Source organism: Momordica charantia (assembly GCF_013281855.1).
Source record: "Momordica charantia cultivar OHB3-1 chromosome 5 unlocalized genomic scaffold, Mcharantia_2.0 BLBB01000005.1, whole genome shotgun sequence".
Taxonomy (NCBI): domain Eukaryota; kingdom Viridiplantae; phylum Streptophyta; class Magnoliopsida; order Cucurbitales; family Cucurbitaceae; genus Momordica; species Momordica charantia.
The window spans coordinates 1161233-1177515 of NW_028275163.1; the positions used below are offsets into that span (position 1 = coordinate 1161233).

Here is a 16283-nt window from a genome sequence, read left to right on the forward strand (position 1 = left end):
TTTACTTGAGGAGAAAAAAAATTCATAATGACAATAAAATTTTGCTTGTTCCTTTTACAATATTACAAACTGGGGGAGGGGGGATTCAAACCCAAAATCCATAAGAGAAGGGACTAATATTACTTGAGAATATTACTCTGAGTACATTTGAGTAGTAATTGTCACATGTATGGATATCTGAACACATCCTTAAAAAATTTACATCATAAATAAAATCATCTATCACTACAAAGAACCAACTAGACCCGATACTAATATACATAATACTGTTACATCATAGTCCCAAGCATAAATCACCATTTCTCTTGCAGAATTACTGGATAATAGTAAAAAGATAGAAACAAACAAATCAAATGACACACTTCTACTGTGAAAACTTAATAACATAAAAAAATCTTGGTTGTTTTCTGGAGTAAAGGCTACTAGTTTCTTCGTGGGGTGGGTCACGAGTATGATGTAAAGGGCGGAGTGTCAGGGTGGGTCGTGAGCATAATGTAAGAGGCGGGGAGTATAATGTAAAAGTCGAGTTCTAGACACAAGGGTTGGCCATGAGTATAATGTAAGAGGTGGGGCTTTGGACGCCTTGGTTACAAGAAAAATGAAGATCATACCTGAATATTTCCATCAGGAGTACTATCAGGTGGATTGATGGATATCCACAGCAAAGACACAGTGATTGAGAGCAGGCCTGACCATACATAAACAATAGTTGGAAGCCTTCCTCTTCTGCCCATCAACCCCTTAGCAAATGGGTACATATGAGCCAGCACCCAAAAGCTAAAGAACAAACCTCCCCCAAGCTTGCTCCATTGAGGAATCACACTGTACACAGTCCTCGAGAATCCGATCACAGCTGCAATAATGTTAACGATCATGATCGTCAGCGGCATTATGAAGAGACTCGTCCACTTGACCAAGTAAAGATCGGCGTAGATGTCGTCCTCATCTTCTCCAGCAGACTTGGAGGTGAGAGTGAAGGAGATTTCGATCCCGGCAATGACTTTGAGAAGGCCCTGAATGACTGCAGCAAGATGGGCACTGGTTCCACCAATGACCCAAAATTGCTCATTTCTCCACCATTCTTCCAAGGCAATGCCTGACCATTTGACCTCAAGAAGGGAGAGAAGGCAGAGGCAAATGGTGATGATGAGAAGGTAGACGAGAAAAGCAATGTTTAAGCTTTTTACAATGAAGTGTCCTGTGAAGAGGCAGAGGGCTGGGAGGAAACAGTATACCACCAAGAAAATGGAAGTGAAGGGGTAAATTCCTACGTTCAGATACGCCACACGTTGTAGGAATTTCAGGCGTTTGCTTCCTAGAAATGCATTGTTTTTTGAGAAGAAGATTTCCACTGACCCGGTGGCCCACCGGAGCACCTGGTGGAGCCGATCCGTCAGGTTGATTGGTGCTGTGCCACGGAAAGCGTCGCGCTTTGTGATGCAGTAAACCGACCGCCACCCACGGTTGTGCATCCGGTAACCGGTCACCACATCCTCTGTCACTGACCCGTAAATCCACCCGATTCTGTCACCCCATTCCGTCTTGTCCTCGTACCTGCACTTCAAAACAACATCTCGGTTGCATCATTCTTCATTTGTTAAGAGGCTTATTTTCTAAACTATGAACTTCTTAAACTACCACTTAGTCCAAAAGCTTACCAACATGAGATGACGACGACAGCCTCAGCAACAGTTTGTGCATCAAGTGGTGGGCGTGCCGCCAAGAGGGCACCGGGAGGTCGACCGTTCTTGACGGAGATGTGGTCTGCGAGGGGGCGACCTTGAAACTCAGCGACAGAGATGGAGTCGGCAAAAATGGCGGAGCTTCCAAACTTCTTGGGGAGGTCCAAGTCAGGGTGGGATGTCAAAGGCTGAGAATCAGAATCATCTTCCTCAGACTGGGGATGGTAATTGGTTCTGGCTACGGATTTGACTTGCCCAAACATGCCTGTGTATTCGTTTGCTCTTGGTGGGCTGAACCCATACAGTGCATATCGCCTAAACATGCACCCTGTTCCCACATAAACTGGCCCTTGAAGACCATCCAATGCCCTCATGTTCCCTGTTCCACAATCATCGAAGCATCATTAAGGTAAACTCACTAATTTAGTCCAGGTAGTTCGTATTTCCTTTCGGTTCGGTCTTTATGATTTTAAAAGCTTCAACTTTATCTTTGTTGTTTAAGAGATTTTGAGAGATTTAATCCAACTGTAGGAACTAAAGTTGAAAAACCTTTAAAAATTATATAGAGATGAACTCAAAATTCAAGCAAAAACCTAAGAGGGAATAAAATGATTGGGTATCGCATGGAGGCAAATAAAAGAAAAATAGATAAAGGATTTACCATCAAAGAAGACAGTGTTATGGTTGGCATAACGATCAGAAGGGTCGATTCCTTCAAATCTCTGAGGGAACTGAATATAGCAAATTCTGTCTCCACCACGATCCATCATGAAGCACATTCCCTCTCTTATTGCTTGGCAGTTGTAGAAATAATGGTCACAGTCCAAATTGAGAATAAACGGGCCATTTGAGAGAACTGCCGAAGCTCGAACCATGGCGTTCATGGCTCCTGCCTTCTTGTTGTGGTCATAACCAGGTCGTTTCTCACGTGACACGTATGCGAACATCGGAATTCTAATGTCAACCCCTGTGAAATCCAACCTGTTCTCGTCTGGTTTCCCCGTAATTACATCGTTTTCTGGTACCTTTGTCATTACCTGTCAATTTTTAAGCCAAATATATATATATATATATATATATAAATATGTAGCTTGTACAATGTTTAAAATTTTAAGGAAAATGATAAAGGAATAAAAGAAATATCTAACTCCTTTGTGTAGGTCCCGCTTGACCAGGGATACAACTCAGTTGATAAAGCTCTCATTAGCTTGAAAGACACTAAAAATCATGCTTATGCTAGATTTTTTTTTTAAGAATATTACATCACAATCACATGGCAGAATTCAAATCTACGACTTCTTAGAAGAAATAGGTATGGTTTAACCCTGTTAAGTTATACTTAGTTGACTATGGAGTGAAATTATTCGGAAATTACTTAATCTATGAATTAAATATTTTTTTTTTCCAAAAATTAATTAACATCAAACTATACACGAAGACCGTTTTTAAAGATTATTATAAAGCATAGAAACTAAATTTAACCATTTAAAAGAGCGTGTATGTATAAAATGATTGGAGAAAAAAAATTGAAGTGAGGGGAGGGAATGGGAATTACCAATTACCTGTAAAATGCCAGCGTGGTCACCCTTGGAGTGGTCAGCGGTTGGTTGGAGCCAAGTTCCAGGCCAGTGGGTGCCGTCAGCCATCCACGTGGCCATGGTGACCTTGACCGGTTCAGCCGGTGTGTCGCCGCCATTCTTGTCTCGAGCCAGCTTCTTCTCCTTGGCCTCCTCCCTGGCGTTGTAGTTCTCACTCCTCTTCCTAATGGCCTCCGGAAGGCCATTGATCCTCACCTTAAATTCGTCGTACTCCCTCTTTATCCACCGGCGGTCCTTCACAAAATCCGGCCGTTTCTTGTTCTTCGTCGGATCCCTTTTTATGCTGAAGTAGCTGTCTGGATTTCTCGGTTCGATGTTGTGTTTCCGACAAAACGGTACCCATACCTAAGACACAGAGGTGAAAGTAATGTTTACGAACTTAATTTTTAAAAATAAAATAGTTATCAAACCGCGCTTAATATATCTATTTGAGCTTTTAACACTAACACATGACATTATTCTCTTGAATGCAAAATTGGATATAGGAAACAGAAGTGTACCTCTGCAAACTTAACAGCCTCTGCCATGGCTTCAAACGAGAGTATGGCGCCACCATCATCTGAAATGTAGCATGAGAGCTTTTCGACAGGGTAATCTACGGCAAGGATGGAGAGAATGGTGTTGGCCGTGACGAGGGGCGGTTCCTTCTCCGGGTCGGCCGTGGATACAAAGACATCAACTCCGGGGAGGTCGGATCGGCCGGTCGGGTTGTTCGGAGAGGCTTGATCGAACTTTTCCCGAAGCGCGGCGAGATCCGTGGCTCGGTTTATAGGGTTGAGCTTCGGAAGTATATCCAACAGCCATGAGAAAGCAAACCATATCTCACAAACAATAGACATTCCCCATAGCCACAATGCATCTTGATTTGGATTTCGGACTCGCCAACCAAGGAAGAAAGCCAATACTACCATTCGAATAAACACTAGGAGCCTGTTTTTTTTTTTTTTTTTTATAAATCGTAATATTAAAATTATAAACAAACGAATGAGATCCGAAGCTAGATAGATTATCCTCTTGGACATTCACTTGAAGAGTGCCCACCCATGACATGAATGAGCTTACATTATATAATTAGTTTCACTATTAAAAAAATAATTTCAAAATTCTCGTAACTTAGCTTAGCAATCAAGACATTTTGTTTTGTTCTTCTTTTAGAGAGCGTAAGTTCTTTTTTAAGATAAGTTATTGCGAAGATATAGCAATTTTCATCGACATTTTCATTATATTACAAATAAAAAATTTATCAACAAAATATCATTAATGTAAACATAATATTAATAAGCAATTTTTAACTTATTTAAAGTACTGAGATTGGTGAAATGCCTAAATGTTAATTTAAATATTTTTGGATATTTCGACATACATGACATTTTTATCTACATCGACCTTGAAAATTTTGTAAATAAATAATTTAAAAGTGATGAAATGCTTATATATTCATCTAAATTATTTTATGTTTTTTCAAAATCCATCTACCTCAACTTTTAAAATTTTACATATAAATCATATAAGGACGAAAAAGAAAGAAAACTTTGCTCTATCATAGTAGTAAGTAAAAAAATTTTATTTGCATTCCAACATGATTTATCTTTCCATAGATAAAAGAATTTAAATACGTATGTATCTATATATAGTAGAAAATTTAAAATTTTACAAAAATGGCATAATTAAAATGTGTAATATATTAAAGTAACAATAGCATGTTTGAAAAGAAGAAAAAAAAAAGTCGCAACACGTTTTGAAATACGTAATAAATTTTGCCATGTGACAAATTTTCGAAGAAAAAATTGAGTTTTTCTCGTCATAAAAATACTTAAAAAAAAAAATTTCTCCACTGGAAGTTTCCTTCCGACACGGCATTGTTACCAGAGTTTTCCCAACAAAAAGCCAGATAAATTAAACTAATAATTAGTTTTCAAAAGTTCAATATATTAATTTCTAAATTTGCTTATGGTGTATTTTAAAAATCTAATTGAGATAAATTGTTAAAACGGAAAATAAAAGTTATTATTATTATTTTTTTTTTTTTGAGAAAGGAAAAATAAAAGTTACTGAGAAACAGAATTGACGCAGATCACAGAAATGCTGTTGGTACCTGTAGGGACTGAGAACTCCAGGTGGAACTTTAACTTTACGCGTGAGCGGCCTCCATGGCTTGTCCATGAAATCTGACATACTCATCCCCTCCGTACCGTATCCCTGTTCTTGATCTTCATCCTGCCAGTACGCGTTTCCGATGCCGTACTTTCCTTTCGATTCGAACAACCACCGATTGTGATCGAAATCCGAAGTCTGGCTCCGCAACAGCATCGATTTATTGTTCGACGATTGCATCACCGACATTCTCCGATCCATCTTCGCCGCATCTCCATCTCCGCCGCCTCCGCCGTTGGCCTCTGTATCTCCTGCTCGCCGGATCAATCCTCGAGCCTCCGATCCGAATCGAGTCGTCGCGTTACCGTCCGATTTAGAATCGGAGGAGGTTCCTCCGCCGGGCTGGTTATCAGGCGTCGGAGGCATCATAACGGTGTAGTTTATGTAATCGGATTGGGCGTTGTAGTCGCCGGACATGTCCAAATCGTCGTCGCGAGACAAACTTACGACTCTGCCAGTCGAGGTTCGGCGAGAAAATTTCACCGCCTGAGGCGGTCGGCCGGAGGAAGAGGAAGAGTTCGTAAGCGTCTTCTTCGAGGTCGAAGAAGTCGCCATCAATGTACCGCTTCGTTCCTCTTTTTAACTCCGTACGATTTCTCTTCAGAAACGCATTCTCGCGTTCAATGGCAACGCAACAAGAAATTTTCCATTTCCGATTGTTTCTAAAAAAGTAATTACAGGCAGCACGAATATCGGTGATCGGAAATTGACGTCAAATATTCTGGTTGAACTGTGGAAGAAAGCGGACGAGTTTGATAATTAATTGAATGGTAATGAAACATTTTTCCCTATTTTTAGCTTCCCCTTTGCCTCTCCCTTATTTCAAGCCTCGCCTCATTAATTTCACAATTTTATCATCCTACAAATATTCTATTGCTTTTAGAATATATATTTTTTTTAGATGTAATTCACTTTTTTTTTATATTTAAATTTACACTAATCTTACTTTCGTTTCAATTTCATCCTTTCTTTTCCAAAATTTTGTAACCGTACTGATAATTTGATCAATACATGAATGTTTTTTTTAGATAAATACATCAATGCTTAAATGACCAATTTAACCATTATTGATATTCGAATTTGATTCGGATTTAGTATATAGATCAGTTTTATCCAAAATTAAAGGAGAGTGGATTTACAATAGACAATATCATACATTTACTAAATATTAAGGCTAGATCTAATCATCATATTGAATATATATATTGATTCGATATCAACATGAACAGTAAGTCGACCTTTCCATCATAATACAAAAAATCGACCAAATATGAAACATAAAAACAAAATGTCGCTAATATATACCTAATATTAATATTAATCTTTTTTTTAACTAATTTAGAAATAGAAAAATATTTAGTTGTTAAATTCAATACTTTTTATATATATGTCCACGGATCAAGCGTTATTAGCATTCACTTTTATTTCAAACATTATCCAAAGTTAACTTCTGCTTCAACCATATGGATACAACTTATTCATCATCTTCAGCAAAGCTCATTACTATTTTGAGCATCGATGGCGGCGGAATTCGAGGTCTCATTCCGGCCACCATTCTCAACTTCCTCGAATCAGAACTTCAGGTGAAATTGTTGTGTTGTTTATAAATAATTATCTCCCTTTTCTTTTTGACTTGTCTCATTCCTTTTTCTCCCTTGCAATTACTTTATTTTTTGATGTAGAAATTTGATGGCAAGGAGACAAGAATTGCAGATTACTTTGATGTGATCGCTGGAACGAGTGATGGTGGATTGGTGACAGCAATTGTTGACAGCACCGGATGAAAACAATAGACCATTGTTTTCGGCCAAGGATATTAAAGATTTTTATCTCAATCATTGCCACAAAATCTTCCCTCAAAAAGGGTACGTCCTCAAATTACTTCAAATTTCTTAATGTGTTTCAATTTTGTGATAGTATTGCTGTTAATTTCATGGTAGATGGCTACCACTTAAGACCCTGTTGGGTCCAAAATATGATGGTCAATATCTCCATAAGATCGTGGAGGAAAAACTTGGAAAAACAAAGTTGCACCAAATGCTTACTAATGTGTTATTCCAACCTTTGACATTAAACTTCTTCAGCCGGCCATCTTCTCCACTTACAAGGTTAGTTTTGTGACTGTCTTTTTTATTCTAAGCTTTCATATAATTTTAATTTTTTTTAAAGTAAAAGTTTTATGTGAAAACCAATTCTTAATTCTTTTTATTTTATTTAATTTTTTAAGTCAAGGATATAAAATAATATTTTTATTTATGTTTAAGAAAAAACAGAAACAATAACAAGAAATTTGGTTCTTTTTTTTTTTTTACAATTTTGAAAATATTTCTTAAAAATGATAAAGGAGAAAGATAAATTGTTACAAAATACTTATATTTCTATAAAATTGAAAACAATAAATAAAAATCAAAACACATAAACGTTGTCAAATTTCCCATAATTGCTAGTTGTAGAATTTTCCTCCGTTTATTATCTACATAAGGCGTGTTGTGTATTCGTGAAGGTATAGAAAAATACACGTTCATAATTTCATTTGGTTTTATTATTCTTTTTTTAGCTCAAGAAAAATACATCATTGGATGCTCTTGTGTCCGACATATGTATTTCAACTTCAGCTGCACCTACTTATCTTCCCGCCCATCACTTCAAAACTGAAGTTGCCGCTGACAGAACGAGAGAGTTTAATCTTGTCGATGGTGGTATTGCTGCAAATAATCCGGTAATTATTAAGACCAAACCACTTTTATCAATTTTTTTTAGATATTATTGTTGATGAGTTATTTATAATATATAGTTTGATTTAATTAATTACAGACATGGTTGGCGATAAGCGAAGTGATGAAAGATGTGCTGGAACGAAGAATCTCTCATTTTTCTTCCTTTAGATTCCTTGTGATATCTTTGGGGACTGGCTCGCCCAAAGACGAAGTTAAATACACGGCCAAGGAAGCGGCCAAGTGGGGTTTGTTGCAATGGTTAACCCCAATTGTCGTGCGTTTTCTTTTGCAAGTCTAGACATGGTGGATCTCTATCTTTACGTTCTTCTTCAAGCACTCCACTCTGAGAATAATTATCTTCGCATTCAAGATGATACCTTGAACGACGTCGTTTGGTCGGTCGACATGGCTACGAAAGAGAATCTGAATCATCTCGTAGAAGTTGGTGAAAGACTGTTGAAGAAAGCAGTTTCGAGAGTGAATTTAGAAACAGGTGTACGTGAGGATTATGGTGCTTCAGAAACCAACCTAGAAGCTCTCGTCAAGTTTGCCAAATTGCTTTCTCAAGAGAATAAGACTCGTGATCACGATCGTGGCCATGGTACTTAATTAATTAGGATAATTAATCTTCATCTTACTTATGTAAATAAATTAATTAACTGCTGCTCCATTTGTTAGATGATATAATAGTTTAATTTCATAGCTAAGTACTTTAATTAGTTGCTAACATGACAATTTTTAGATTTACTGTCAAGTGGATTTTTTAACCCAAGCTTATAAAGTATTTTATTTTCTCAATTTATTTTCAAGTAACCTATATATCTTTTGAATCAGCACAATTTTAAATAGAATTTATGACATTTTACATCTGCCATAAAACTCCTCACCATCTCCATGATCCGCAATAACATTTTACATCTTCTCTCATTTTATCCTTAATCATGTAAAAGCTTCGATTATGTAGTTTTTAGGATCATTAGGTATTTGAAAAAACGATGATATATGAATTTAAAATTTGTAACTTTTATGAAAATGTCAATTGTTAGCAGTACTTTAAAATAATGAGCAATTTCAAATTAAATAAGTTACCTACAACGTGGAAGTGAGATGAAATGAATAAGATTTTTATTTTATAGATGAGTTTCATCAAATTAAAAAATAGAGTATTTTTAACCAAAATTTTTTGTAAAAGTTGCGGCATGAGTTCGAATAGTTAGGCATCTGAGTTTTCGAAGTTCTCCGCATCTCATTCACAATATAATATCATAGTTAAAAAACTTAAAAATCTAACCATGGTTTAAAAAAAATTAAAAATTAAAAATACATTAAAAAAAAGCTTAAAAATCTAGCCACTTGGCGTAGTAGACACAAGTCCGAGGCGAAACGACGCCGTTTAATCCGTGGACAGACTCCACAAGGAACAGAAGCTATTGCTCCCATTTTGGGTCTCCTTTGGCACAGCATTTGTAACAAATCTTCCCTACAGGAACAAAATCAAATTCTCCAGATCCACTGCTCCTCACCTCCATCACTTCATGGTCCAGCACCAATGAATTCACAATCTCTTCAATTTGCTCCACTTTCGAAGCTCCACTCCTCTTGAAATACTCCACAATTCCTTCCATCGTAATCACCTTCCTCTTCGAAATCATTCTCCACACACTCCTTTAAGAGTTTCGATGTATTCTCGATCCAGCTTCCCGTCGCGGTACCATTCGCCGCCGGTTAATGCCTTTGCCGCTTCGAAATCTTTCGACAGGTACAATTTCTTCCCTCTGTTCTGATGGTGTTGGACTAATTTTATTAGGCCTTTCGCTTGGAGTGACTTGAGCGATTTGGTTACCACGCTTTCGGTCAAATTTGTCTCTCTTTTCATGTCGAATGTACAAATCCCCGCGCTCTGCTTGCTGCAAATTAGGTCGTGGAGCACTTTTTCTTGCGAGGTAAGGCTCCTGATCTACTGATCGAGTCTTGTCTTTTTCCTTTGTGTGATGAAGTTGAAGGCACTTGTGATTTGCTCATTCCTGTGGGATTAAATGATGTATTTGCGAGATTATGTGATTGCTGCAGAAGATAACGTTTTAATGAAATTGATGTTGAGATGTGAAGTTTGTAAAGAAATTGAAAATGTTGCTGAGATCATAAACATAGAGTGTCCAAGGATGAAAATCGGTTCGATTTTCTCGATTCTTGCACCGATTCGATTTTGAAGGAATGAAATCAGAATCGATGATCTCCACCGGATTGAGCATTACTAGGCTGTACTGGAAAGTAGAAACTTCTTGAAAGATTATTACCTTGTCGGAGGGAGGCGACGGCGGCGCAACAAAGGCGGAGGCGCGTGAGGGAGGAGGAGGCTTGATCTAGGTTTTATTTTTTGCTTTTGCTAACTGCCGTAGACGAAAGAAAGTGGAATGGCCTCCTAATAAGGTGGACTTGTCAAATACTCTTAAAATTGAGAAAACTTTTTCACTTAATTTTTTTAATTTAGATAATAACTTTTTAACTTAATTTAATTTAAGCTAACTTGAATTAAGTTTAGAGATAATTGACCATCTCTAACCAAAAGGTTATGAGTTCAATCTTTGATTTAAAAATAATAATAATCACGATTCCTCAAAAAATTGTCTGATCCACACTCAATATTTTCTCACCTAATATACGTTTCTGCCAATTTATATGGCTCTAATACATATACATGACAACATATTGATTCACATATTATTAGTCGATTTAAATAAATTAATAGCAAGCTAATAATAAGACAAAAAATAGTTATTATTTTAAATTTTAGAAACTGAAATACATTATGAAATTATAAAAGTAAAAAATAAAACCAAATCCAATATTTTAAAAGATATATTATATATAAATTATAAATATCACAGCTGGGGTGGTGGCGCAGTTGGCTAGAGCGTAGGTCTCATAGCTAAGAGTTATCCTGAGGTCGAGAGTTCGAGCCTCTCTCACCCCAAAACATTTTTTTCCCTTTTTCTTTCTCATTTTTAGCGCTTTGTATATTAATTAAACTTCCGCTAAAATGTTTATTTATTTTTACTTCTTTTACATTTTGTTTGTTTTCTTCTTTTACATTTTGTTTGTTTTTGAGTTCATATTTATTTTTCTTATACATTAATTTTTTTAAATTATGTGTTTTCTTTCTCATTTTTAGCCCTTGGTATATTAATTAACCTTCTGCAAAAATGTTTTTATTTATTTTTACTTCTTTTTCATGTTGTCTGTTTTTGAGTTTATATTTATTTTTCTTATATATTTAATTTTTTTAACTTATGTGTTTGGTAATTTATTGCAAATTTTATAATGTTACAAGACATATCTAAGTACTTGTGAGCGTGTGCATTGAGCAGACGTAAAGAAAGATATCATAGAAAGAATTTGGAATTTGTAAGTTTACTAGATATCATAGAAAGAATTACTTTAGTGTCATTTTTATGAATCTCTTTTATTTTGTAATTATCATTAATATGATATTTTTTGTGGTTCATTCTCGATCTCGATGATCCCATTGTACATCATTATATAGTTCATGAGATGAATTTTTTGCATAAGAATTTTCGTTATAAATTACACAAAAAATATAAGAAATTAACATTCTCCCATATAAACATGAAATAAGCGAGATAAAGAATTGGCACGAGATTGAAATCGCTTTGGTGGAAATCAAAGAAGTCTAAGGTATATATTACACATATTTATATGATACTTATAAATATTTTTACTTGTCCTACGATATACACTTTAAAAAAGTATCTGAAACAAACCCTAGATCTAGAGCAGCTCTCCTATACAAATCATAGAGCATGAAGTATCACATTTTTATGCCATAAGGTATGTCTCTCTTTTTCCTTTTTTTTTTTTTATCTAAATAAACATTTACAGGATGTCATAACTTTGATTAATAATATGTATAGAAGACCAAGAGGGTCGAGAGTTAGATCATATTGAAATATTGGAACTTGCCCACAAAAATGGTGCACAGAATGGGTGGTGGATGAGGAGACAGAGAAAACATGCAAGTAAAAACTGTTATTTCATTTTTCTTTTCACAAAGTGTTAATACTGTTACATAATATGTTATAAGATGAAATGATTGCACTAAAAAATACTACATTAAAAGGTGGTGAACTTCTACCAGAGAAAGAAATATGTGAACCGAGTACTAGGTAAACAACCTGAGCGTGTAAAGGGCCTTGGTTAGCGACCAAAACCATCATCTACTCGAAATGAACCAAGTACTCAAAGATTTAGAGACGAGTCAGATTGCGAAGTTATAAGCCATTGTAGAATGGCAACAAAGCATGATACGATCCCAACAAAGCATAATTGATTCGAATGTAGCTGAGATGAGACTTCTACCTTAAAAAAAAGAGATAGATATAAGAGAAATGTGTTGGACATGGTCTCTTTGGTTGGTATATTTTCTTTTTTTTTTTAATTACAACAAGTGGGATGGGAAAATTTGAACTCATGACCTCTTGGTAAGAGATGGGTGTCAATTACTGCAGAGCTAAACTCATGTTGGCCGATATATTTCTTATTCTTATATTTCTTATTCTTGTATGACAAATTGAAGAAACTAGTTATACATTGGAACAGTACTTATAAAAGCACTGACTAAACCAAGTTGAAGAGAGAGTCAAAACATATGTTTCTCCTTTCCATCTACAAATGGGGATGCAATTCAGAATTCTAAAAACTGTCATTTCAAACACATTGTAGTTTATATTCAAATGAAGGGGGGAAAACGCACCAGTCAACATGTAGAACAGAATATACAGCTACGGCTTCACATTTTCCCTTATAAATTGCTCCACCTCGGTTACTTGACCCATCAATCCAGAGGCTTCACCAACTGCAACTTTGTTATGGCACTGCGAGAACGAAAATGCTTTACCAGGTACCCCTAGTGTGAAGTCATTTGCAATATCAGCTGCCGAAATTGCGCTTCTCGACACTCGTAGCTTGTCACTGCACAATAATAGAAAACGTAAGGTCGAAATAACAATGTATGGCAGATAATGACACCAAATACCAAATACTAAAGAAAGAAGCCATACATTTCCTTCTCCATCTGCCTATTGATAAACTCCTTTGTGTGGGCTGTAACCTTGTCTGTTTTATTGCATAGTATCAAGACAGGGATTTTCTTCTTCACAACACTCGCATTAGTCAGGATATCATAGAGGTACCTTCAGTAGAAATTTAAGTAAATTAAACTAACGACACAAGACGTTTATTTCTGCACTTCTTTTTGTGTACTTGAACATGAATTGCATCAGATATAAACATAAAGATGGGGTGATTAATCAATTACTCTGAAGCTGCACGACAGTTGGGTAAAAAATCCAGAGCATCCACCACAAAGACTACACCAGCTGCTTGAGGCAAAAACTCATCTAGTTTGGCTCGAAGGCGAGAATGGCCAGGGACATCCACAAGATGAACAGGCTTCAGTTTGTCCTTCTACCAAGAAAATGACGAAATAAAATACCTGTTAGTTTAAGTTTGAATCTTTGATCAAATAATGAAAGAAAAAAGTTGAGAATGTTGGAAACGAAAACCGCACAGCATTGTTAGTATAGTACTGATTTCTAAAGCCGTAATGGATCAGAGAAAGAAGCATTCTCACTTCCTGAGCAGCAGTACTAGAAAACATGAGCTACCTTTGATATTTCAGAATGAAGCACAAACGTGCCTTCATTAGGTTCCATTGATGTAACAGTACCCTGATGAGAAGAACCATCACGAAGCTGCAAAGGCATAAAAACATCATAAATCACAGCAGTAATACGAATATATCAAATATCTTAGGCCAACCAATTCAGTTATCAAACTCTAGAAAAACTAAAATACCAGGTTCAAGTGTTTTATCCAGCAGTCGTATAAAAAAGGGAAGAAACCAGCAATGCAGATGCTTACTTGATAGAAGAGAACAGTTTTCCCACTTCCACTTAGCCCACCAAGAACAATGGTATTCGATTTTCTGCGCTTGAACAAGCGAGCTGGCGAGGAAGGAGGAGAGTCAAATTCAAATTTCAAAATGTTTCACCTTGCAGAAAGCGATATTCAACTACAGGACTGAAGAACGAAAAAAAACTGATCAGATAAAGAGGAGACTCACTCAATAAGAGAAGTAGTGTAGTTAATAGCAACACGCCAACCCCGACGTAGAGCTGAATTGGGGGTATTTGGTGAACAAACTCCAAGCCTAGTTGTAGCCATTGCTCCATCTGGACCTTCACTTGTTCCGCCTGAACCTTCCACTGTTCTGTTCCTTCCATTTCTCCAACTTGTATGGCCGATAGGCTTCAAAAGTTCAAGCTTCAAGCCCAAAATTTTCAGTCAAAATTCCGTCGCCCCCCAAGTCTGTCCAGAATCCTACATCCAGAAAACCCAATGGCAACATTAGACGGAACCAGAAAACATAGATCACGAGACTAGGAATCGTACACTTATAATCATAGAATGCATCTAAAACTAAGAGTAACTTTGAACTCTACCCCAAAAGTAATATATTAGATAAGAATCACCTCCTCGACAACAACAGCAAATTTCAGAGAATCTTTACATTCAATAGAAGTTGGTGGGAGTTTTGATATTTTTCTTAATAAGATCAAGAAATGGAAATACAAGCAACTAAAATCTTGCAATCCCAATCATTCTATGATGATGTCTAATTATAAGATTTAGGTGAAACTGTTTGGCTATCTTGCTTTTCGATACTCACATGCTGTTATAAAAAGTTTGTCCATCACCTGCTCCTACGAACTACACTCGCCACCCATGGCACTCGATTTCTACTCAGTATACATATATATACACCTTAACTTAAGATGGTAAAATTCAGCAACAATAATGCCTGTAATAATGAACGTTTGGTAAAGAACAGAACAGCAAACATCGTCTAGAAAAGAAATGCCTCACAATTGCAGAATGACAACAAGGCTTGAAAAGCCATTCAGTCCCGAAAGATGGTATTTTGTTTAGCAATATCATCATCGGCATTGGCATAAAGATAAAATCATATAAAAGTTTGAACAAAAATGTGCGTCTCATGGCCAGTCCCAAGAAGTCAGAGCAGCAACGCTGCTCCACAAGGTGATGGAATATGGGTGTAAGATGCACGAACACGGACACAGCAACATGCCAATTTTTAAGATAATGCATTGAAGAGGAAAATTTTCATGAATAATTGGGATCCTTAAGTTTTTAATCTACAAATATGGAGAGATGGGCATCATGAATAAGAAGCATAAAAGAACAGAATACATAGATCTAAAGGTCTTTGAGGTTTCTTCTAACAGACAAATTCAAAGAGTCGGGCTGAGAATATGGAACCTTTCTTTATGGCAGCCAAGAACAATCTCCACCTCCATCACTCAATTTTTGAAACCTAGTCACATATTGCCATAGGGATTTTGAATCATATTCAATATTAGAAGAGGCGGAGTCTAAAGAAGGATTTGAATTTGATGATCGGGTTGAATATGCCATCCTAAATTAGTTGAAAATGCTTGTAATTTAGTTTAATTCATACGAAGTTGAGAAAAGAAAAATAAGGTAAAATAGAATTAGAAATACTAACAACAAAATTGGGGAAAGCGAACAGCCGAACACGAACAGAGTTACAGAGGTCTCTGCAACGACGGTGGCAGCGGCGAAGGCGGACCGAAGTGGCTGTGGCGGTGGCGGCGAACGCAGCTGGCGCAGCGTGGGTTTCGTTCTTCCCTTCTCGTTATCGGGCGTTTCTTTCTGAGAGAGGCAGAAAACAGTAACTGTACTGTAGAGTTTTTTATTTTTTTTTTTTTTTTTAGGTATGGACTTCTCAAATGTGTTGATGTCCGGTGGAATTTTGTTTTAAGCAAAATTTTAAAAATTGGTGTGTAAAAATTATAGAAACTAAAATTAAGTTAATAAATAAATATTTTTCTATTTATAAATAAGAACAAAATTATTAATATTAATATTTTGTACTTAATTGACATTTTGTTGACATTGTTCATATTTGGTTGATACTTTTTGAATAGGATGGAAATGTTAATTTACCCCTCATGTCGATATCGAACTCAGTGATACATAAAAATGTTGATAGAAATGTTGACATGTCATCA

General features: G+C 36.3%; 2 protein-coding genes, 1 non-coding gene and 2 pseudogenes across 8 annotated transcripts; 1 reads left to right on the forward strand and 4 right to left on the reverse strand.

The window, feature by feature from the left end:
• Positions 1-97: 97 nt before the first annotated feature.
• On the reverse strand, positions 98-6117 carry CSLD1 (cellulose synthase-like D1). The gene is made up of 6 exons (XM_088124622.1): positions 5376-6117; positions 3781-4210; positions 3245-3625; positions 2344-2719; positions 1659-2061; positions 98-1554 (listed from the first exon to the last, which is right to left on the reverse strand). The coding sequence occupies exons 1-6, from the start codon at positions 5987-5989 to the stop codon at positions 606-608; spliced, it is 3153 nt and encodes a 1050-aa protein (XP_087980748.1). The 5' UTR covers positions 5990-6117; the 3' UTR covers positions 98-605.
• Positions 6118-6921: 804 nt separating this feature from the next.
• Positions 6922-8853, forward strand: LOC111016149 (patatin-like protein 2; annotated as a pseudogene). The gene is made up of 5 exons (XR_015790794.1): positions 6922-7017; positions 7117-7299; positions 7375-7542; positions 7992-8153; positions 8249-8853. The product of XR_015790794.1 is annotated as a patatin-like protein 2 (transcript).
• Positions 8854-9377: 524 nt separating this feature from the next.
• Positions 9378-10853, reverse strand: LOC111016083 (uncharacterized; annotated as a pseudogene).
• A 1330-nt stretch (positions 10854-12183) lies between these two features.
• LOC111016123 (uncharacterized) lies at positions 12184-15996 on the reverse strand. 5 transcript variants are annotated; one of them, XM_022291414.2, is made up of 8 exons: positions 15758-15996; positions 14294-14550; positions 14092-14174; positions 13836-13922; positions 13487-13635; positions 13230-13361; positions 12923-13140; positions 12184-12524 (listed from the first exon to the last, which is right to left on the reverse strand). In XM_022291414.2, the coding sequence occupies exons 2-7, from the start codon at positions 14451-14453 to the stop codon at positions 12951-12953; spliced, it is 801 nt and encodes a 266-aa protein (XP_022147106.1). In that variant the 5' UTR covers positions 14454-14550; positions 15758-15996; the 3' UTR covers positions 12184-12524; positions 12923-12950. The 5 variants fall into 5 exon arrangements, with proteins under 5 accessions (XP_022147106.1, XP_022147105.1, XP_022147104.1 ...); XM_022291413.2 differs by having other exon boundaries at positions 12184-12528; XM_022291412.2 differs by lacking the exon at positions 12184-12524 and adding an exon at positions 15511-15565 and having other exon boundaries at positions 12691-13140.
• On the reverse strand, positions 15088-15177 carry LOC148211126 (small nucleolar RNA SNORD96 family). Its single transcript, XR_015791140.1, has one exon. It is a non-coding gene; the product is annotated as a small nucleolar RNA SNORD96 family (small nucleolar RNA).
• Positions 15997-16283: the final 287 nt, after the last annotated feature.